Consider the following 22,813-nt stretch of genomic DNA (forward strand, 5'->3'; position numbering starts at 1 on the left):
ACAGGTGATGATGACCCTCAGCCCATACCATGCCTGGGGTCCTCCATATCCTTTGTGTTATGACTCTCCAGCAGCTGACATGGAACCTATGCAGCATAGACATTCTGGAAACATGGACCCCTAAGTATCCCCCCTTGTAGTTTTCTTCCCTACAGACCTCTGCCTGGATGGATGGGGTTGTGCTCAGAATGACTTTCCCACTTGTAACCAGGGTAGCATCAATTGGATATTTTTCCCTCCTAAAACTCCACCAATGATGTGGGAGTGATTTCTTATTAATAAAGAAACTGCCTAGGCCCATTTCATAGGCCAACCCTTAGGTAGGCGGAGAAACAGAATGCTGGGAGAAAGAAGCTGAATCAGAGAGTCGCCATGATTCTCTCACTCCAGACAGACGCAGGTTAAGATCATTCCTGGTAAGCCACCTTGTGGGCTACACAAATGGGTTAGATCAATATGTAAGAGCTAGCCAATAAGAGGCTGGAACTAATGGGCCAGGCAGTGTTTAAAAGAATACAGTTTTGTGTAATTATTTCGGGTAAAGCTAGCCGGGTGGCAGGAAGCAGCCCGCCACCTCTATTACAACACACCTATCTGCAAATTAGGACTGCAATCCCAACATCCTGGTTCTCACACAGGTTACAGGGGAGCAGGTATCTATGAATGCCCTTGGGTGACATTTTCATAGCTTGCTTGATGTGTAGTCAATAAGAGGAGGCATTGGAGATAAGGCCCTTCATCCCTTAATAGTCACCCAAATAATACAAAGCTTGACACATGTTCAAAGAAACACTATCAATTTATTGATTTTCTATATTTCAACAAAGCAAATACATGGTGTATCATACAAGGAAACTGGGCCTGGCAAACACAAGATTCTCATATAAGATAGAGCAATAAGAATAAGGACTGGAGGGAGACTCCCAGACCCTGCAAGCCCGAGTCCCAGTCAGGGCTGAGTAGACACACACAGGCCATCCTTGGCCTCTTGGGTCCTTGGGAGAGGCGTGGGATCTGGGCGGCTGGTCCATCTCCCACCGGGCAGGCTGCTGGTGGCCAACAGTTGAATCTCTCACAGGAGATCCAAAAGTCAAGGAAGACTTTCTCTTTGATCCTCAATTGTAACTTGTTTTAGGCATGGGAATAGGAGGCCAAGTTGATATAAAACACTAAGATAGGTCTGGGATACATAAAGTCCACCAGCCCCTTATTCCCTGCTTCTTCTAGGAATATATCCATAAGTCACCTTAATTTTACCCTTCCTGAGTGACAGGCATGAGTTGGGCCCAGTTCACCTGACCAGCTTTAGATCATGGAGGAAGTTGCCATTATCAGGCCTGGCCCCTGGGTGTCTGGGCACCCGCTTCATCCCCAAAGCAAAGGGTGGGCCTCCCAAGTCTTCCTCCTAGGGAAAGGAAAGCTAAGGCCCTGGGCTGCAGGAAGTGAGGATGTTGCTCGGAGTCCGTAACAGTTCCTCCTGCTGACTTGGATGTTCTGCACGCTTCTCTCCAGCTTACTTAGAAAGGGGACAGTCCCTAAAGCCAAGGACTGGGCCTGGGGCCTGGAAGGTTTCATATACCATTGCACTCTAAGTGCTCCCGTAGAACACTTCCCGGCATGGAGCAGGGTGCTGACGGCATACTCTAGGAAATGAATTGTTTTGGATCCCAATGACTGGCAAGGGAGATTCAAGGACAGTGTCGTGGGGTAGCATCCCCACATTGGTATTGGAGGAGAGGCGAGGCAGGAGGCAGATTCCAACACAAGTCAAACTGGGAAGGTTACGGCAGACTCAGGGTGTCAGAGCACACTGGGTGAGATAGTTTAGGACGCCTCTCAGGGACAACGCCCTCGCGTATCTGACCTCCATCTTTAATGGGCAGATCTTTTACTAGGCCATCCTGAGTCACAAGGGATTTTTACAGTCTTACTGCTGGGGTGAGAAAAGGGGTGGGCCAAGGCACACTCTATGTCTTCCCTGAGAGAAGTGTGACCCTGATCATTCTTGTCTACCCAGTGTTAACCACACCAGCTGAGAGGTGCTAGCCTAGACATGAGAGGCCCTGGGGCTCAGCTCTGTCCCATCCCGCCATCTGTCCTAGGGACCTTGACACAGACAGACCCACTTACAGGGTTCTCGGGTGCTCTTTTGCTACCGCAGTGCAAAGTCTGGGGTCCTGAGGCTGACTGCCTTCACCCCGACAGGCCTCTTTGTTTCACAGGGCCAGTGTGCAGACAGGACGACTAAGGTTTAGGGAGCAAGGACGACTGATGGCTGGGATGTGAGCTGACTGATGCAAACTAGGACATTGCCTTTTCCTGGTCCATCCGAGCAAATCCCCTCCCTTCAGCCTCTGGGACCCCCAAGCACTCTCTCACCTGACCCTCAGCAGACTGGGTTTGAGGCACATGGCAGATAATTTCCCGTTCTCCTCCCTTGCTCTGTGAGAAGCCTGAGTGGGCAGGTACCTGCTCCTCACCTGCTCTGGCCCATCCCTTGGGGAGATGGGAACAAGCAGCCATCTTTGACTTTGGGCACGTTTCTTGCTTTCTTTCTCCCAAAACAGCTGCTTGTAGTTTTTCTGAAATCGGGGGCTCTGCTGGCTAAAGCTTCATGTGGGTGCAGAACCCCAAAGAATGGTAAGCCTGTCTCTCTGCTCCTAGTCGCTAGCTAAGCACGTGACACTATCCTGCATCTTCTGGAGCTCCCTTCTGCCTCTTAAGAGAGAACATTAGCCTTGGCTACTGTCCCTTCTTCTGCCATCTGGGCAGTGGCAGAGAAAGGCTACTGAACTCTCTGTGGCTTGACTGGCAAGGGCCCCTGTCTGGACACACTGTATTTCCAGCTACCCAAAACCACACATGGCTCCTGTCTAGGGAGGAGACATGGAGAGTCCTCTGTGCTGTCTGTGAACTGCAAAGAATCAGCGGACCTAGCCTGTTGCAGTTGTTGGTTATGTTGTTAGGCATTCACACACACATACACACATACACATGCACACACACACATGCACGTACATACTTACATTATACACATTATATATATACTGTTTCTCAGAGAAGAAAGTATTGACATCAGATATAAGCCCCTTTAACTCAAGAAAGGCCCCCCACCCAACCTCCCAAACCCTCTTGCCTCCCAGTTCCCCTAAGGAAAAAAAAAGAATCAGAAATTATTTCCATCATCCACAGTTTTCAGGCTGCTCTTGGTTGCATCTGAACGTCTCCAAATACTGCACCGGATGAAGCAGGTAACCCATCCTTAAGGCCTGGGGTCTTCCGAGCTGGGTTGTGTCTTCCTAGAAAGAGAAACTATCAAGTTATGGTATACTGAAAGGTGGGCCTTGGTAGTGTATGCCTGTGGTACCAAGTTTTTGGTTAAGATAGCAGGATCACATGTTTAAGGTCAGCCTTGGCTATAGAGCAAGTCCAAGGCTAGCCGGGGAGAGTTAGGAAGACTCTATCTCAAGAGAAAATATGTAAAATATAAAACATAAGAGTTGAGGTTAGAAGCCAGTGGTAGAGTATTTGCCTGGAATATGTGAGGCCCTAGATTAAATCCCCCAAAACCATGACGTGCAAGGTTACACAATGTGCGGGGTTTCATGTGGTGAAACATTGCCACACCAGATTGTCAGACCCATTTAACACACAGCTTCTCCCTCACATCTTCCCAAAGGTGTCTGCTTCAATGCATAGCTGTGGCTCTTGATTTATCTGTATGAGAATCCCTTCAGATACCCATCTAAAATTACATTTTCTGCACCCCACTTAAGGGCTACTTACAGGCTATCAAGTCAGAATTGACAAGATGGAAGGCCAGAACATGAGTAGCAAGCATTCCAGTTGATTCCAGAGAATATTCAGCTTGCAAAGCCTTGACAGAGTATTGGATTTGAGTGTCTGGTCTCTAGAACCATCAACTGGAAACAAAGCTTGTTCACACCAAGTGTGTGCAGAATGAGAATGGGCTTTAAGAAGGATGGAGGGGCTTGACAGATGGTACAGTGCTCTTTCACAAGCCTAGGGTTTGATTCCCAGCACCCCTGTGGTTCACAGCTGTTCGTAACTCCAGTTCCAGAGGATGTATACCTTGGATACCTGGCACACATATGGTGCACAGACATACACGTAGGCAAGATACTCATATACAAAAAAATAGAATTTTTTTTAAAGGATGAAAAGTAAGTTATAGCTGACCTGACCCAAAATGACACTGTATGACTCCCTTATTACATAACCCACCTGTGAGTGGCTCCACCTGGTCTGTGCACTGGGTGACCAACACCGTTATACTCAGTAGTCCCACACAGATCTCTGGCCCGCCCTACCAGTGTTACTAAAACATTACACGTCCCTAATGTGGTTGGGCAGTCTGATTCTCACCTGCAAGGTGAACTTGCTTGGACAGTCTCTTCTTAGAACCGGGAGGTGAAGTTTCTGAGGCTGTTGGCCCCAGCTATGGTTCCCAACATGTTCCTATCGAAACCTTGCTGCAAGAGGAGAAACAAACACATGATCCATCATGGGACAACAGTGTGGAACTTGATGCCTGGTCAGGAGCCACTTTTCTGGGTTTGTCTAGACTCTGAAACATGCCAGTGTGCACTAACCACGATATTCATAGGCCTGGGCTACAAAGGGGCCTGATTGTGATGTTCGTAACACCATGAACATCAGTGTGTTAGTGAATTGCATTTGGCATTCCTCTTGCACATTTGAGTTTTCTAATTGAGTTTGCAGAAATCAAGCAAGGAAGTAGAGTTCTTTATTTTTGAGAAATGGTCTGATGTAGCGCTCTCTACATAGCCAAGGGTCCTGGCTAGTTGTACGCCAACTTGATACAAGCTGGAGTTACCTGAAGGGAGGGAACATTAATTGAGAAAATGCCTGCATAAGATCCAGCTGTAAGGCATTTTTTAAATTAGTGATCAATGGGGGAGGGCCCAGCCCATTATGGGTGTGGCCATTCCTGGGCTGGTGGTTCTGGGTTTTAAAAGAAAGCAGGCTGAGCAAGCCATGGGAAACAAGCCAGTAAGCAGCATCCCTCCATGGCCTCTGCATCAGCTCCTGCCTCCAGGTTCCTGCCCTGTGTGAGATTCCCCTCCAACCTGTGTTTTGGACATGGTATTTCATCACAGCAGCAGAAACCCTAAGGCACCAATGACGGCTTTGAATTCCTGAATCCCTCATTACCTCCCAAGAGCAAGGATTACAGCTGTGTGCCACTGCAGCTGGCATTGCTAGGTCTCAGACAGTGAGGACAGGCCTAGTAGTTTTCCAGTGCCAAAGGCACAAGTGCAAACCCTTGAGCTGAAACTAAAGGGGTTCTGTTGCTGAACTCTGAACCTCTCTAGGACATGCTAGGCTCCCAAATGGCTGGTGTGCCCTTTGTCCATCCTTGCTGCCTTGATCTAAGCCAGCAGTTCTCAACTTTCCTCATGCTGCAACCCTTTGAGACATTTCCTCATGGTGTGGTGACCCCCAACAATAAATTTATTTCCATTGCTACTTCATAACTATAATTTTGCTGCTGCTATGAATCATAATGAAAATATCTGCTAAGCAGGATGACCTTAGGTGACCCCTGTGAAAGGGTCGTTTAACCCCCAAAGGGGTCACAACCCACATTTTGAGAACCACTGCTCTAAGTGTTCTTACGCTGGGCTTCTCTCCCATCTCCTCCACCCCTCAGCTGCACGGCAGATTTTCTGGTCAGAGCCCCCGCTCACACTCCACGGCTACCCACATCTGCTCTTACTCACCCCCTGAGTCAGCCTCACCTTTAGGGAGTGCATGAATCTTTCCCTCCCTTCCCAGGACAGGGTAGATGTGGGAGGAGCCTAGGCAGGAGGGCCCCTGGTAGATGCTCTTACCTGCCTGAGGACACCTTGCAGCTCCTTGCTGGCCCACATGTCAGACAGGAGTAGCCGGGCAGCCTCTGCAGCCTTGGGTGAGGCACTGTGCAGATGGAAAGTGGGTTTGTGAGGTGAGAATACCTATGACATAGGAATACCCCTTCCCTTGCCAGCTCCCTCTTTAGGGTCAGAGATGTGGGGGATACCCTGAGTGCATGAAAGAAGAACCCTAATGGGGGTAGTGAGCCTGAGCCATTATATAGTGGTACATCTCATCCCCAGCCCATCTGGAGGCACCCTAGAGGTTAGTTCCCTAGCCCTGAATGAACAGAGCCCTAGGAAGCAGAAAAAAGTTCTCATAAATCGGTCCTACTATTCTATGTCTCCTGCTGAACCCTGGACAGCCCGGTGTCCCACACGTCCCCCAGCTAAGAAGTATGCTGTTCGATCCCCTCTATGCATTCCTAGGGCCTGGAGTCTGAGTGACATCCCCTCGGCACTCAGCTTCTAGAACTTCTTCCTCATCCCATCCCCTGCCTCCCCGGGTGCTACAGCGTGGGGAGGGGACGTGCGCCTCCTCTCTGCCCACCTGTTGCGACACAGGTTGAAGACATTGTTGATCATGCTGCTGGAGAAGTACTGTTTGGCCAGCTGTGGCTGCGAGGTCATCAGGTTCCTCACGGTGTAGCAAGCCGAGGACAAGATGTCTTCAGAGTTGCTGGTGTTGCCAGTGTGGCTGGTGAGGAGTCTGGTTACCTCCGGAAACACCTGGTTTCCTAGAGAAAAGGGAGTTGAGAAATGGGGTCAGGATTGCCGTGGAATAGCGGAGAGATTCTTTTGGGGGCCTCAGTAGCCATCGTCCTCTTCCAGGCGGCAAGCAAGGTGGCTCCTCAAGGACTCGTAGGACCCAAGGATTTCTGGAGACACACCCATCAAGTGACAATTCCCTCCTCCCTCCACACCTCTCTTGGGCCAAACTCTCCTCAGAATACACATACTATGGAACAGTTTGAGAATGACCTTCTAGAAGGCTCTAGAAAACACAGGCACCTGTGTGTCCTATGAGGAAGGACGAGGGGACAGCATCTTACCCATCATTCTGTGCAGCACAGGGTGGCGGGACATGTTGCTCAGCAGAGAGGCCCCGGACCGCACCACATCTGAATTGCCAGATTGCAGGAGGCGGGCGATTTGTGGCAAGCCCTTTTCCTTTAGCCCAATCAACTGGCTCATACCACTGGACATCTACAAGAGAAGACCCAGGGAGGAGCTGGCCTGTGGCCTCTGGGCACTATGGTTAGGAGAGAGGCAGATAACCCCAAACAAGAAAACCTGGGCATTTTCTCTTTCATCTTAAAGTTGGGAGGAGACAGAATTGCTCCTATGGGTGACTACGGAACAGCCAGGTTCCACCTGCCCCTGACTGGTCCCGGTGCCTAGTCAATCTGAAGCTCTGGTGAGTAGGCAGGGAAGTGTTATTTCTCTCACTCATGGTGACCCAGGATTGGTGTCTAGACTGGCAGTGTCCCATCCTTGCTCACTGTCTCACTCCTCTGTCTCAGACACCTCGTTCTTTCATGTATCTGTGGGCACGAGACCACGCCACCAAGGGCATGTGACAATTATGGAAAGCCTACTTCCTTTCAAACTCCCCAACCTCTACAGAGTCCAATCCACACTAACTGAAGGCTTGCCCAACACCAAGCTGGCTCAGAAGGGGTCTGGGTCACCATGGAGATAGAACTGGGATCCCTTGCAAATAAACCAGCTTATCTGGGTTGCAAACCAACATCCTGGTGTGAACCTAATCCAGGCCAGTTTGGTGTCCTTGAGAAGCCCAGCTTCCTCCTCTAAGAACCAGAGAAGTTATCTTGACCCTCAGGATACCCATGTCTACTGTTCCCCAAGTCTCTTTTGTCCCAAGAGCATCTGGAGAACAAAAGCTGGCCATCCACCAATATGCTTTACCCTATGCCATCATGACCTTAAGCCCCAAAGCTGATTCTGTCACAGCTTTCTCCAAATCTGCCCATGTCTCAAACTCTGTCTGCCAGTTCATGGGGATTTCTCTTGCTAAACACACTCCTCATCTCTGTCTCCCACTGTATATGGAGCCCAAGTAGTCAGCACCACAGGACAAGAGATTAGAGTGTGGGCATTACCCAGGAGTTCTTGGAGGGCAGAGGTGTGTCTGCCCCATCACTGCTCTGGTAACCAGCCCAAGGCTCAACATGCTCACATCTGCAGCTCGAAGCTTACATGGAGCCAGATGTGTTTGAAAGACTCAGGCAGGGAAAGGACAGACTGGTGGAAAGAACAGGGAATAATAGGAGAGTGAGCGTCCTCACCAGCCCCTTGCTGGCTGTCAGGTTCTGCAGGGCCCCAGCACAGGCCTCCAGGGTTGCATCCTTCTTGCTCTTGGCCATGAGGTTCAGGTAGGTGCGGATGGCATCTGAGTGGTACAGCCAGCTGCTGCCCTTGGGGTTGCTCTCCTCCTCGGGAAGGGGGCAGTCATAGTTATTGTTCTGAAGACGGACAACAGGTTAGTGAGGGGTCTGGTGAGGTAACACATCCCAGCAGTGTGCCTCTCCCCCAGTTTCCGGTTGTGGGTTCTGTGGAGAAGGATGGGAGAAGACTGCTCCCTGCACCCTTTCTTCTGAGCATTCCAGAACCCCCCACAAAATGAGGGGTTCTCTAGATGGTCTCCGGGCAGTATCACAGGAAGGGTGCTCCAGGGTAGCTGCATCCCTGAGCCTCCACATAGGTTTGGCAACAAGATGATGAGAATTTTAGTTACTTTGGGATCTCCAGGCTGGTCTGGAGCCCAGCTTCTATGTCTACAGCATCTTTCTTAAGAGATTTAGGAGGTAGTGGTAACCCTTGCCTAAGATGGAAAGAGTTCCATTGTTTCCTAAGTGCTCGGCAGTCAGAGGAAGACAAAGATGATTTCCCCATTATATAATAAGAGGAATGGAGGCCAGCAGAATGGGGGAGGTAGACCTGGTAGGTGCTGGGGGATGGGCCCTGGCTCTGCAGTGGTCACGGCTCACCATCATCTTGTCTCCCCTGTTGCTGAAGCAGCCAGTGGAGGACTTCTCAGTGTAGGTGTTGCGAGCGTTGTACTCCAGTTGGCGGTAGCGAGTGGGCACCTCGGCGTCCAGGCGGTAGGAGAGGTTATGCAGGATACACATGCAATTCTCCACGGACTAGGGGCAAGCAGAGAGCACCTGAGTCCTGTCCAGTCCTCACAGACTGCTGGGGCTGCCAACCACCCCGAGTATTCATAGTGAGCTGCTCCACTGTCAGTCTGGAAGGATCTCTCAGGCACACCCTGGGGACTAGCCACAATTCCTCCTCTGCCACTTCCTGGCTGTTTGAACATGTATAATAACTCATCTTTGTGGGCCTCAGTGTCCTCAGTTGTAAAATGGGCTGTTCTCACTTCACTTGTCCAGTTGGAGAGATTATGCACTAGGTCCCCAGTTCTACACCCACAGTACGAGCCAAACACAAATTGAAATGATTTTTGAAAAATCTAAGGGATTCCTGAGTACAGATTTCTTTCTTGGCACTTTAATAACTATTCATTTGACATTTCTATTGTATTAGGATTCATAAATAACAAATGGATGATTTAAAGTATACAAAGGAGTGAGTACAGTTATATTTAGATACCTGTCATTTTATAGGAGTGCTTGAGACTGTGGCTTTGGGTGTGAATGGGGATTTGGAACAATGTCTGTGGTTACTGGGGGATGATGGCACAGGAAGAATACCAACCATGGGGCCTTGCACATAGTACACACAGCAGACAGGGTGACCATTTCCATGGCTACAGACCACGTGTGGGCCAGAAGGCAAAAAGCAACTTCCTTCAGAAGCAGTCCTAACTCCTTCTAGTTTTAAAAGCATCTAGTCACTGCTGTCTTTCCTGTCCCTTCTTCCCATGATCACTCCTCAGTCCTCAACATCAAACGTCTTAGTGCATAGCAACAATGAGACCTGGGACTCGGGATTTCACAGAGGTCCCAGTGCACAGGTGCATTGTCTTTTGGTGAGCCTCCAGGCTAAGGGCTTGGGGTGGCAGATTTACCCTCTAGACAGGGCCTGGTCCCTGTTGGGGTCAGGGTGAATCTGACTCCTATTGGTTAGGGTTGTCCAGGCATAGGAGATATACACAGATCAGGAGAAAGGGGGATAAAGGCACTTTGTCCTGCAGCTTAATGATAAGGTTGTTCTCAGAGGCCTTGTTACCCCTTCCAGTGAAGGAAGCAAGAGATAGCACTTTCCCTTCATTGACCTTCCTGGTGACTTGGGTGTGGGGACTAGACCTCACTAGACCTCAGTGTCCTGAGTCACCGTCTGGCTATTGTGGGGGTACCTTAGCCCCCAGTTTATCTTTTTTCCAAGATCCATCCTTTCAATTTGTGCATGATGCTGCATCCAGCAATCTAGAGAAGGTGGGGGGGGGCTTTCCAGTGGCTTTTCTGGAGTTACTGGAAGGAGTTACATCTTGGAAAGGACAAGGGGTCCCTGGGAACACGTTCGTGGGCTCAGCACCACATTAACAGTGTGGTCCCTGAGCTCAAGCAGGGAGCACCTGCAAGCTCTAGATGTCCTCTCCACTGTTCCTGCCTCTGCTCCTGTCACTGAGATAGATTACAGAAGCATCCAGAAAGTATAACCCTGACTCGTGGGTTCTCGAAGAGAGAAATGTCAGGACCAGGAGAGTTCCTAACAAACATGTATTCCTGGGCTTTGCAGTTATGGGCAGAGACGTTGGGGCTGGAGGTAGGGATGTCACCAGGGGCCTGCACCCTCACCTTGTCATCGCAGCGGCTGGCAGCCACACAGTTCTGGACATAAGCCATGAGGGAGTCAATGAGCCCAGAGTAGTTCCGCATGGTCTGGCGGCCAGCATCAGCAGAGCTCAGGTTCCTGCAGGAGAGGACCAGGGAGGAGGAGGAGGATGCAGGTGGGGTGATGAGGAGGCAGGGCAGGAGAGGCAAAGTGTCGCGGGGACACATGGGGAAGGACAGCAGAAAGCACAGGGCAGAATGTGGAAGTTGTGGCAGGAAGAAGAAGGAAGAAGAGGAAGGGAGAGAGAAAAATGAGGGAAAAGGAGAGAAGGAAAATAAATGATTTAACCTTATCTGCCTGCTCCTGGCTGACAGGAGTCTCCTCTGAACTCAGTTTTCATTGTTTCTGTCATTTAGTCCCTTGACACTTGGCTGCACTACATGTGACAGCCCTGCTCCTCCCCTCTAGTGGTCACTTGAGGGACAGGCATTGGAAATGCCAGCATGCTGTCTTTGCCTGAGTAAGGCAAAGCTGAGGGGGTGCTGGACCAGAACTTGCAGGAGTGCAGGTGGGAGGCTAACCTGGGATTCAGATGTAACTACCTCTTCCAAAGGTTGTGCTCATTCCCAAGCCGTGTGGGTCCTCCTGCCCTAGGCAGTGTGTATGGTGCATGTATAGGATGCGTGTGTGTATATTGTCACACCCAGGAGCCATGTGACCCCATAAAGTTCTTTAATTGCACTGGCTTTTCATCTACCCAGCCTCTTTGCCCTTTGGAAGCTGTGGCTGGAGGCTGGCTGGCTGCGAGAAGAGCAAGCTGAGACACAGAAGCATATATCAACTTCACCCCTATTCTGGCAGTTCTTTGTGAGGTTCTGAGGGACAAGCTCCATTATAGCAAGATGAGATCCTAGAAGGGAACTCACTCCATGCCAGCACCTACCGGCAGCACATCCAGATCCCACTAGGGCTTTGCCACACCCTGCCGTGGAACTCAAACAACTTTGGGCAAGACAGTACCATCTCCATGCCAATGAACATGGCAAATGGTTTCAGCACTTGGGCGGGAGGTGACTCATAAAGCAGCCAGTCAGCAGACTTTTGCATAAAAGAATGCTCTTCAAGATAGTACAAGAAATACCCCCTTCCCTCTTGAGGGTGAAGGCGATGATTTAGTTGAATGAGTTTGGATATTCAAATGCAGGGTTTTTTTTTTTTTTCTCTTAGATTTCCAATGATGTCCTCTAGATCCTCCCAGGAGGTTGCATGGCATAGCCAGACTCAGAGACATTGGAAATACCTGGCCCTTTGTCCTGGAGCCAGGCCACAAAAAACAGAGCCAAGATGAGCACTATGTTCTCTACTCTGGCTGAATGTTGGCTGAAGAGGAGGCTGACTGTGGAAGGGCCTGAGCAGAAAGACCTATGTGCCATCTTCTCGTACCTCAAGCAGCCCGTGGCGTTGAAGAAGACCTCGGGGTCCACCACGTCCCGGGACATGTTGCTGTTGCCATCACACCAGCCAGAGAACGGAATGATGACTCGGTCAGTCAGAACAGGGAGGGCATCCGCCACCAGCTCCTCCTTCAGCTCGTCAGTGGAGGACAGGTTCCAGAGTAGCCCTGGACACAGACATGATAAGCACAACACGGCAGGCTCCGAAAACCTAAGGACAAAAGGTGCCGCCCCTAGCGTGGGCTCTAGCCAATGGCTCCCTTCCAGGTAGGCTTGGCCCATCAGACCATTGTCTAACTCTCTCTGATCCTAGTCTCAGTGTCCCTGTAAACTGCAGGTTCTTTGGGGTCTGAGACTATCTCAGAGCAGGAAAGATTCCTAAAATACAGCTGGTTGATCAGTGGTTTTAACCATATATTTTGGAAATTAGAACCGTTTTACAGTCTTTGTTTTCCACCTGAAACAATATATGGGAAGTATCAGCCATGGAGGTCCATCTAGAAGCTCTTATCAATCGTTAATCTGAACTTTCTCTTCTTTCCAGTCCAACTCAAGGTCTTCACGGTGACTTACTTTGCTGTTCTGTTCCCCACCTTGAATGTTCCATGTGTGTCGTGAATTCAGGGTAAGGGCGTCCTTCCAGATCCACTAATCCCTGCCCTACATTGTGCTTCCCTCCCATCCCACACGTTTCTGTGCCTACTACATACGGTTCCTTCCCTTGCACCCCACTCTCAAAGATGCCCTCTGAAGAGTGTGCACCATCTCAGGCCATCATCTGGATGCCACTGTCCCAGCTGGAGCCAGTGCCACTGCGCTCCTGAACTGTAGCTCAGTGAAACCTACACAGCTTGTCTTGGCCTAGCCTAAAAGGGACTGGTCAGAGACACACCCTGCCACCTTGCCCAGTCCCCTCCCTGGCTTCCTACTGCAACAACCTACCGGTCAGCTGTTTCTGGATCTCCGTGCTCCCGCTTCTCCTCAGGAGGTTGACAGCCTCACGGATCCCATTCTGCCTCCTGGTCTCCAGCTTGTTGTTGGCGCTCCTGAACACCAGGTTGCGCAGGGCCCCAGCAGCAGCCTGCTGGACATTCTGATTGGGGCTGCGGAGGAGGTCCACCAACTTGCAGATGCCCTGCAGCTGAAAGACCTGCCAAGAAAGTTGCTCACATTGCTTGCTCAAAGGAAAGGAGGCTGAGACAGTTATTCTCTACTCAAAGTAGCTGCTTCTCAGGACAAAAAAAAATCAGTTCAGAAGCACACAAGTCCACTACAACACATAAGCAATAATGAGTTAATGGCAACTGACTCAGACAAGAAAGCCAAAGACCTGAATTCAGAACTAGCTTCTCATAGCCTACTCAGGGCCCTTAGCAAGTCTCTCCTCTGTCTGGAGCCTGTGTTCCTCTTCTGGAGCATGCTAAAGACCAGCTGAGAAGCTGTACCACCATACTTCAGAATCCCAAGGCAAAACACGCTGAAGGTGCCACAGAAGGTCTCCTATGGTCGAAATTTTGATGAAAGCTACCCCGGGCTTCTAGGAAGCCATTTGTGGCACATAGAGCTGTATACTGTGTGGTGTAGGTGTTTTCCTAGCCGGCCAACAGCCAAGCGTGGGAGGCGTTAATGAACCCTGTTTTCACTGAGGGAAAGAGCTGGGAGGGAGAGAGTCTTATACTTGAGTGGAATCTGAGGAAGGGGATTTCTGTGAAACTCATGGCTATCAAATTGAGCCGTGGGCCCCTTCCAAGGCTGTTGTAGAAGGCAAGCCTCCTAGTGTAGCAGCCATTATTATCTTCACCACAGCAGCTGCAATGGCTTCTCAGAGATCCTCAAGATGGTGTTTGCTGAGAGCTGAGTGCGTGCCGCAAGTAGAAGAGAACTGAATCCTGAGTTGTCCTCTGATCACTGCATGGGCACGCATACACACGTGCACACACAAACACACACACACACACACACACACTGAGTAAAAAGATTGGGCCTGTTACCAGAAGGAGAGGATAGAGAGAATCATTAGATCTTCACCTGAGGTTCAAGCCACTCCCCCCATGTTTCCCTCCCAGAGATATGTAATCCTACCCAAGCTGTATAAGGTCCCGTGGTCTCAGGTCTTGGAGGTGATAGAGTATATAGAATATGAAAGATTAGATGAAGAGTAGGGGATACTCCATCTATACATCTGTGCTGGGATGAGACTCGCTTTGGGGTCACTTATGTGCTTGCAAGTGTCTCATTACCCATGCTTTCTAAATAAACCCAATAAATTCATTGACATGCCAGGTTGTGTCTTGGTGGGATCACTACTCTGGTCTGTTGTTAGTACATTGTCTCAGGTGAATAGCCGTTTATCTATATCTCCCTAGGAAAGGTTGACATAGCAATGACCAGTGGGGGAAAGGCAACTGTCTAAGGTCCACTCAGGAGGGCATTACTCTGCAGGTTAGGATGCAGCTCTGATCTTGCAGGGAATACTCCTCCTCCTGGTACTGGGTGCCTTGGAAAGGAACCAACTACAACTGCTTCCACTCATCTGCAAATCCGGGGCCAGGCTGACACACTCAGGACCTGGCACCGAGAAAGATGTATGACCTATTACCTGTTGCTTGGCAGATTCATCCTGGAAGCAGGTATGCTGAATGTAATAGGCCCCGATGGCCTGGTACTTCTCATCCTGGGAGCTCAGGTACTGCACAGCCTTGGGGATGGTCAGCCCACTGCACTCAATGTCTTCACTGCAGATTCTGGAAGAATAGGGCACAGTACATTACAGGGTGAGCTTAGAGCCTGGTGAGCAGGCTCTATATTCTTATACACCGAACAGCCACAGCCTCTTCTGCCTCCAGGGAAACAGAACAAGGCAGCCAGGTTCTCTTGGAGAACGTCTTGTGAACAGCTCCCTATGAGGAAGGAAAAAGGGTGTGCTCTGGGTTCCCTTCTCCTGGGATGAGGCCCCTGTCATGGGTTAAGACTGAAGCAGGACAGTTACCCTTACACTGTGCACAACTTAGCCCTGTTTCCTGAGATGAAGCTTTCCGTCTATCCTGCCAATGTGTTTGTGCCTCATCCCCGGAAAGTGAAAGTGAATGGCTTGTCTTTTCCCTCTCTCCTTCTGCCCCGTCCTCCCAAGTCCAGTTAGCTTCTTACTCTCTCTCTCTCTCTCTCTCTCTCTCTCTCTCTCTCTCTCTCTCTCTCCATCACCATACTCGTCTGGGTTAGGGTCACTTTCGTGGGGCTAGTGTCTAGAGGCAGCTCTACACAGCACATTACAGCCTTTAGCTAGGTCCTGAAATCCTGTCCACTAGATTGTTCTCCAGCTCAGAAGCTACCCGCAGTTCCTCCATACAGCAGGTTCAATTTCAAACTGCTTAGACACTGAAGGGCATGCTATTAGTTCACTGTTTCAACTGAATGCTTGGCTCCACTGCAACCTCTGGCACGTTCCCTTGCCTCTGGCAAGAGTCCGTTGGTTGTAGCAAGGCATCCGCGGTTCCAGGCACGAAGGCCTAGCCTAGGCCTGCTGGAGTCTCCCTTCCAAGAAGCCTTTCCAAGGAAGGGAATCCTCGTCTGGAAACTCCTTCAGCTCCCATGGTATGCCCAATAAATAACCGCAGTTATAGCTAAGGCAATCCAACTTCATTTCTGAAATCCATCATCTGAAGGGCAGAGTTCTCTGACGCCGGGCTAGTTGCACACCTGCCCTCTATTGAGAAGGCCTCACCTCACCTTTATCAGTCAACTGTCCCTTCTACATGGCTTGTCACTCAACCCTAGACCTCCAGTTGGGGTCAGATAGTGCCATGATTAGTCTCCAGAAGAGAAGCATTTCTGAGTCCTCTCACAAGTTACCCTAAATACCCCTTACGCATTTCAAACAAAAGAGGTCCACTTTCGTTCAGAACAGTGTGAGACTGGGAGGAAAGAGTACAGCACACAGAACCAGCTGTGTGGCCTTGGACAAGCACCACCATCTGCCAGCTTTGTTTAGTCTTCCTTATGGTCTGCCTAGACAGGGGCTGAACAGGAACAAGGCAAAGGTCCTCGGTCACTAAGACTGTGTCACCATGGCTGTGCATCCTGAGATCACCGCAGAGCTGGCATGGAGTGGGTGCTCCCTAAATATTTGTCAAATGAGTAGCTGTCATGAGGAGATAAGGGACAGTGGGAAGGTTCATGAAGGTTCATGGTGTTCTGAGCCTTAAAGGCAGGTTCAGTGTTACTGTAGCCCCAAAGTGCCCTCTGCTTATGTCTCTCTATAGGACAGCTCATCAGGTCTGCTTCAGTGTGTGTGTGTGTGTGTGTGTGTGTGTGTGTGTGAGAGAGAGAGAGAGAGAGAGAGAGAGAGAGAGAGAGAGAGAGAGAGAGAGTCTATTACCTAGAAGGCTTGTTGGAACACATATTGCAAGGATCTCCAGGTGTCTGTAGGATTGTGTGGGACTGTGTGAGGCCCAGGAATGAATATTTTTTAGATGTCATTTTATATGTAAATGAGTATTCTGCCTGTATGAATGCCTAACTGGAGGGCAGAAAAGGGTGTTGTATCTTCTGGAACTGGAGTCACAGATGGTTGTAAGCCACATGTGGGTGCTGGGAATCAAACTTGGGTCCTCTGGAAGAGCAGCCAGTGCTCTTGACTGCTAAGCCATCTCTCCCGCCCTGAGAACAAGTATTTCTAACACATTCCCGGGTGCTGCTGATGTTGCTGATCACAGAGACATGGTGTGGCAGCCCTAGGCCTGTTAATCTCTCCTTTGCCCTTCCTCTGTTCACAGCTGGGGATCCTTAAGACCTGTATATGCAATGGCTGGGTTCTGGGGCCTTTTCACTCTGAGGACTCCCTAGTCAGTGGCCCGTCAGACCAGAGATTTTTCAAGGTGGCAACACTGAAGTCAGAACACAGGCGGAGCCTCTCCCTACTTCCCTGGGAGCCCCTGGCAGAGTGGGCCGGCTAGCAGACTGCCTCCCACCGGCCCCTCCACAGCCCCGCAGCACTCACTTGGAACTGGCCCTTGAGTGGCCAAAGGACAGGTCCTTGTTGCAAGAGATAGGTGGCACATACACCGGGTCCTGCTTGGAGGTGCAGGAGGGCGGTCGCACAGGACACTTCTTGACGGCCTTCTGACCGCTGCAGGTGCTGTAAAAGCTGTAGCGGTTCTGGGTGGTCTTGTGGCCCTTGCTGCCCAGCGTGCCCTTGCGCAGCGTGCCCCTCGGGTCACAGTAGAGGTCGGGCTCACTGCGGCTCGCCTTGATTTTTTGCATGAAGCAGATGTCACTGCCAGCGCCTGTGGTGGCACAGCTTCCGCGGGGATAGTTCCGGCTCCAGTTTTCCATCTGGCTGTAGGAGCTGAAGCGCCTGTTGTCAGACTCCCGCTTGAGGGTTCCATTGTAGATCTAGACAGGAAAGGCGTGAGCTGTTTAGTCAAGCGCTCAACTGGGGTCCTGGATCTAGCTGTTCACAAAGGCAGCCTTTCCTGCCCTAGTTACAGTGTTCAGAGGATCTGGAAATACTTGCAGAGAAAGGAACCGTTAACATTGTCTGCTTGCTATATTATTCTTTCCAAGGGCAGATTGTGATCCACTGTGGAATGTGAGATCATATTAGCAGTTATGTCCACCCTTAATAAAAGTATTGAATAAAGGAATGTATTGGAAAATACACACACAATACAGAGTGTAACACAGTAGAGATATAACCTGTTTTGTGCTACAGTGAGTAGATTCTGAATTGCAATGAAAAATGTACTTCTTTTTTTAAAATTAAAAAGATAGTTTCTTTTGTGTACATGAGTATTCTGTCTGTATGTATGTCTACACATCATGTGAACGTCTAGTGCCCGAGAAGATACCAGAAGAGGGTGTCAAATTCCTTGGAACTCTGGTTACAGATGGTTGAGAGCCACCATGTGGTTGCTGAGGATTGAACCCAGGTCCTCTAGAAGAGAAACCAGTGCTTTAACTGCTGAGCCATCTCTCCAGTGCCCAAATTTACTTCTTATTGTGGAAACGTGTGAAAGGAAGACGTTCTATACCACTGATCCAGCCACATGCGCAAAGTCTAGGATGGGGTCTGCAAGCCAGGGAGGAGGGGGTCTTTCAGTTGTCACTGGGGAAGGAGCCATACCTGTCTCAAGTCCTTGCCTTGTCCCTTTGGATCATCCCCAACAGCAGTGGCTTCTGACACAGCCAGCTCTGCCTCAGCACTTGCACACGTTTGGAAATGTCAGTTGCTAGGAAGCCACTGTGCAACAGAGACAGCGCAGGGCCATAGGCTGGGGCACAGGAAGACCTTTGGGCTGTGCTGTCAGGCAGGCTGGGAAAGAAGCGGCGCAGAAGCTCATCCAAAGGGGTACATGCCCCACGAACAAGGTGTTCCTAAGGGTCTTGTAAGCCAAGTGGGAATTTACTTCTCTGGGAGGAGCCTACAAAGCCAGAGACTTGGTGAGAATCAGCTGTGGTACTGAACTCTCCACAGAAGACTTTCCCAGACCCAAAAGCTGGCAGGTTTGGCCTGCTGGAACTTGTTCTCAGACTACAGGATCAACACTGAGCCTGATAAAACCTCTCTATACAGGTGCTGACTTGGGACTCACCTTTGCTGGGATGAGCGAGGGCCAAGTCCAGCCCAGAGACTGCCCACCCAACCCTAAGCACAGGATGGGGTACAGAAAGTGAGAGAAGAGAACCGGTTGCAAACTGTGTGTCTGCAGGGGAAGCTGTTTGGCGACCAGCAATTCCCCTCTACACTGGATTTGGCCGCACAGACTAAGGAGGGGCCCGTTGTTCCAGTTCCCTGAAAGAATTGGTGTAAAGCTACCAGCTGGAAGTGGTATCCAAAACCCAGAAGCCACAGGCTGTTAACCTTGGTGGTGGCAGGTACTCTCCCTTCGCCATGCCAAGCAGGCACAATTTTCTGCCCCCAACTGGGTCAAACCACCCTGCCACACACACAGTGAGCTGCTCTGTGGGGAGTCAGGAGAGACACAAACAACAGCAAGGCAGAGGTTAGAGGAACTGGCAGTTTTCTTGACGTTTGGAGTTGAACCAGACAATTATATACAAAATGTAAAGAGGCCTCCACTGCCTCAGACAGTGGCCACATTCTGCCTTCTCCCGGGGAAGGAGGGCAGCAGATGGCGCTTTGGAGGGAAAGCAGAACCAAACACTCCCCAGGGCAAGCTGGGCTTAAGAGGGAAAGACAACAAGGAGCTCCCTTGTTCTCAGTAAGTGACACACCTGGACGTCATCTCAGACACCTGATGAGGAGTGCAGATGCTCTCCTGGCCCAAACCCAGGAAAGACGCCATCCTGCTGATTAAGCCTGAGAGACATTCTGGTCTCAGCAACCTGTGCTGGGAAAGGGAGCAGCAGGCGGCCCTGGCAAGTCTCGGCGAGGTGGGCTGCCCCCAGGGAATGGGCGAGGACGCCCCTGTGAGATTGCAGTACCAGCCCCCCCCATCAGCCACACCCCAGTAATGTCATCCATTCCTGGGAGCCCCACCCCAGCTTTTAAAGTCACAGTGCTGGATTGTAAGAGTGTGACAGCTAGAGGTGGCTCTCCTGTCCCCGTTGCCTTTTGTGGTCACGTTGACAAGCAGGAGATAAACTCTCCAAGGCTCAGATAACGCATTCTGCCTCTAGGCCTCCTGCACAGGTAGCCCATGCTCCTGCTGTAGCTGCAGCCTGCTAAGGCTGCATTGGCAGTGGCATCTCGGGACTTCAAAGAGTTTCCTCGAGCGTGAGCAGGTTAGGACTCAGGAGTGCAGGCTGGAGTCAGATGGTCTTGGCTATGTCAGCTGCCTCTTTGGGTTAACCCAAGGCAAGAGACTTAAACCCAGTGTGTCTGAGTTTCTCCAGCTTTATGTCCGAGATCCTAATTGTTCATGACATAGAGGGTCATTAGAATCATTAGGCTAATGTTCGTGAATTAGAACTGGACATGACATGAGTACTTGGACCATCTGCGTCCATCTGACTCTCACACTGGCTGCCTTTAGGAGCTGGCTGAGAACACACACATGCACATGTACTCCCGTGATCCTCCTGTCTCTCCCTCCCTAATGCTGAGATTACATGCATATGCCATCAGGCCAATCTTTCTACATGGGTACTGGGGATCCGATCGCAGGTCCTCATACTGGCATGGCAATAAATCTACCGACTGAGCTAATTCTGTAGTCCCTTCTGCTTCCCTCCCCATCTGAATGTTTTAAGACAAAGCCTCTTACTGAGCCCAGAGCTCATGGATTCAGTTAGTCTAGCAGGCCAATGGACTTCAGTGATGTGTTCCCCCGGCACCAGGGTTACAGATGTGAATGGCCATGCTGACTTTGAAGTGGGTGCTCGGATCCAAACTCAGGTTCTCATGCCTGTGTAGCAGCTGCTTTACCAGTTAAGCCATCCTTGGCCCCTTTCTAAAGGAGTTTCTAGATAATAAGGGGGTGACACCCAGGATTCAGAGCCCCATGCCACGCTCATTCCATAGCACAGAACAGGTCTAAGTATGTTTGGGAAAAATAGAGGTACCCATTTTGCCCAGATGATACATGTTGAACGAAGCAGGCTTTCTGCCAAGATGGTGCAGTCCTTCCATGGGTGCCCCTGGCATCTGTGGCAGGACACTTCTCCATTGTCTGGATGCCCAGGTACCACAGGATGTTTGTGGGAGCCCCGCCCCCAGGCTCCAAACGATAGCAGGTCTCACTCCCACCCCCACTTCCACACACTGGCTTCCAAGTCTTAGCAAACAGCTGCAGCCAGAAGAGAAGTCATGGGCACCTGTGCCCACAGCAGGTGGGAGAGCTTTGCTGCCAATGCCTCTCCAGCCACACCCCCACACTCAGATAGGAATCTGCTGGCCGCCTCCTCTTCTTTGAATACAAAGGGGGTACACACACACACACACACACACACACACACACACACACACACGATGTCAGAGGACTATCCCATACCTTCTTGAGAAACTCAAACCTCAGGTAGGACAGACTGTGAGACCATGTAGTCAACAGGCCGGGTTAGGCCTGAGTTTGGCTGCACTGAAGCACAGAGTGTGGACACAGAGACATGCTTCTCCAGTTGGAACACTAGCTGGGCTCTTGGGACTCAACTGTTGGGACCACATTCCAAGCCTAGCCAGACAAGACTGTGTTGGCCAGAAGCCTCCCTAGCCAGCCTGTGTTCTGCCCTCTCTTCTCCTAACTTAAGTCTAGTTACTCACCTGTTAAAAGAGTGAAGCCAAGCTGCGTGCCTGGAGGCATTTGTTTCCTAACATGGTTTCCTGCATCTGAGGAAGAAGTGTCTTCATTACGCTAATGAAGCACCCTGTTGTTTAGTGGCCCTGCCTCTGAGGCCATCAGGCCCCTAAATGCCTTCTTCACTTCTCCCCCCTTGTCCTGAAGAAGTGTGGTATTTCAACTCACACTCATGGTCCCTGGATCCCTGTTCTTCTTTAAGTTAAGTAGGAAGCTCTCAGGAGCCCACTCTTCACTATGTAGGCAAGGAACGTGAATTCTAGAGTGGGCTGGATCAAAGTAAACCAATGCTTTTCTTAGGCTCCGAAGGCCCGAGGAACCCCTATGTGTCAGCGTTATTGGGGGGACAGTAAGCAACCATTCTGGAGGAGGTGATGCCCACCTAAGCATGCTGTCTGCCTCCTTCTTTGGCATTGCCATCTCTTAGACCATGGCCCTGTATGTCCTTGGTATAGTCCTAGGCACCCCCTAACTTATGAATTGTAATATAAGTATCTGATCTGACACGCAACCTTCAAAGGGGTTGTGGCACACGGGTTGAGAACTACCACTCTGATCCTCACCTTTTCACCCCGTCACTTCCTCCTTCCTCAGACAAAGCTTCCCCTAGCCCCGGCCTTGCTGGAGAACTCACTGTGTCTCTGCTGTTTACCAGGTAAGCACATGAACTTGCCTCTGGCCCACCTACCCAGCGGCCTCTTCCTTCCCTAGCACGCGCTCTCACATGGTCCCACAACAACAGATACACACTAGCCCCTGCTTCCCCTGCTTTCTGCCCACCTACTTTCGAATCCCATATTTTTCCCAAGCTTCTGCTCCAACCGGTCATCTCCACGAGGGCTGCTCTGCCCCTTCTTGGCCCTGGATGCTCACAGCTGGAATCCTTCAGCTGCATACCTAGTTTCCTCAGGCCTTGTCTGTTCTCTTGTTACTACAGTAGGGTTGTTATGCCAAGCTTTTCAAGCCAAAGAGCTCTGCCTAGTAGGGGGCTGGGTTCCCAGCAAGCACTTGTGGAAAAGAAAGTTACTTCTGCTCTGGAGAATTTCTTCTGGGAACGGACACTCTGGTTGCTGATGAGCACTACTGGGTTCTCCATGGCCTCCTTGCCTGGGGTCTACCACAGACAAAGTGAGCTGGTGGAAGGTAGAAGGGTTCTGAGCAATGCAAGACAGCCTATCCCAGAAGCACAGCCTGAGCTCACCACCTGGGGTCCAGGACTTCCTTTACCCTGCCCTGGGACATAGCTGATACCTGGCTGAGCCCAGAAAGTTCTGCCTCAGAGCTGGATAAGCAGACTGAAACTGCCTGCCTCCTTGGAAGCAGTGTATGCGCTAGGCAGGCCAAGATGAAAAGAGTGTCCACGTCCCCAGCTATTAGCCCATTTTGAAACCACGCTCTGCCAACAAGGTGGGGCTGGCCAAACTGGCTCTGCCACAGGTCACACCCTTCT

At 50.6% G+C, this 22,813-nt stretch overlaps 1 protein-coding gene across 1 annotated transcript in view; it reads right to left on the reverse strand.

Moving 5' to 3' along the window:
- Window positions 1-3,154: 3,154 nt before the first annotated feature.
- Pkp1 (plakophilin 1) overlaps window positions 3,155-22,813 on the reverse strand; it is a 42,676-nt gene continuing 23,017 nt past the window's right edge. The window contains exons 3-14 of the mRNA XM_005348424.2: window positions 17,109-17,503; window positions 14,712-14,856; window positions 13,055-13,262; window positions 12,102-12,279; window positions 10,682-10,796; window positions 8,909-9,064; window positions 8,207-8,383; window positions 6,950-7,103; window positions 6,448-6,634; window positions 5,877-5,961; window positions 4,387-4,493; window positions 3,155-3,299 (exon numbers count right to left, since the gene is read on the reverse strand). Coding sequence (XP_005348481.1) covers window positions 4,419-4,493; window positions 5,877-5,961; window positions 6,448-6,634; window positions 6,950-7,103; window positions 8,207-8,383; window positions 8,909-9,064; window positions 10,682-10,796; window positions 12,102-12,279; window positions 13,055-13,262; window positions 14,712-14,856; window positions 17,109-17,503 — 1,875 coding nt within the window. The 3' untranslated portion in view covers window positions 3,155-3,299; window positions 4,387-4,418. The remainder of the gene's footprint in view (window positions 3,300-4,386; window positions 4,494-5,876; window positions 5,962-6,447; window positions 6,635-6,949; window positions 7,104-8,206; window positions 8,384-8,908; window positions 9,065-10,681; window positions 10,797-12,101; window positions 12,280-13,054; window positions 13,263-14,711; window positions 14,857-17,108; window positions 17,504-22,813) is intronic.

The sequence above is a fragment of the Microtus ochrogaster genome, chromosome 6, assembly GCF_000317375.1.
Source record: "Microtus ochrogaster isolate Prairie Vole_2 chromosome 6, MicOch1.0, whole genome shotgun sequence".
Classification (NCBI taxonomy): domain Eukaryota; kingdom Metazoa; phylum Chordata; class Mammalia; order Rodentia; family Cricetidae; genus Microtus; species Microtus ochrogaster.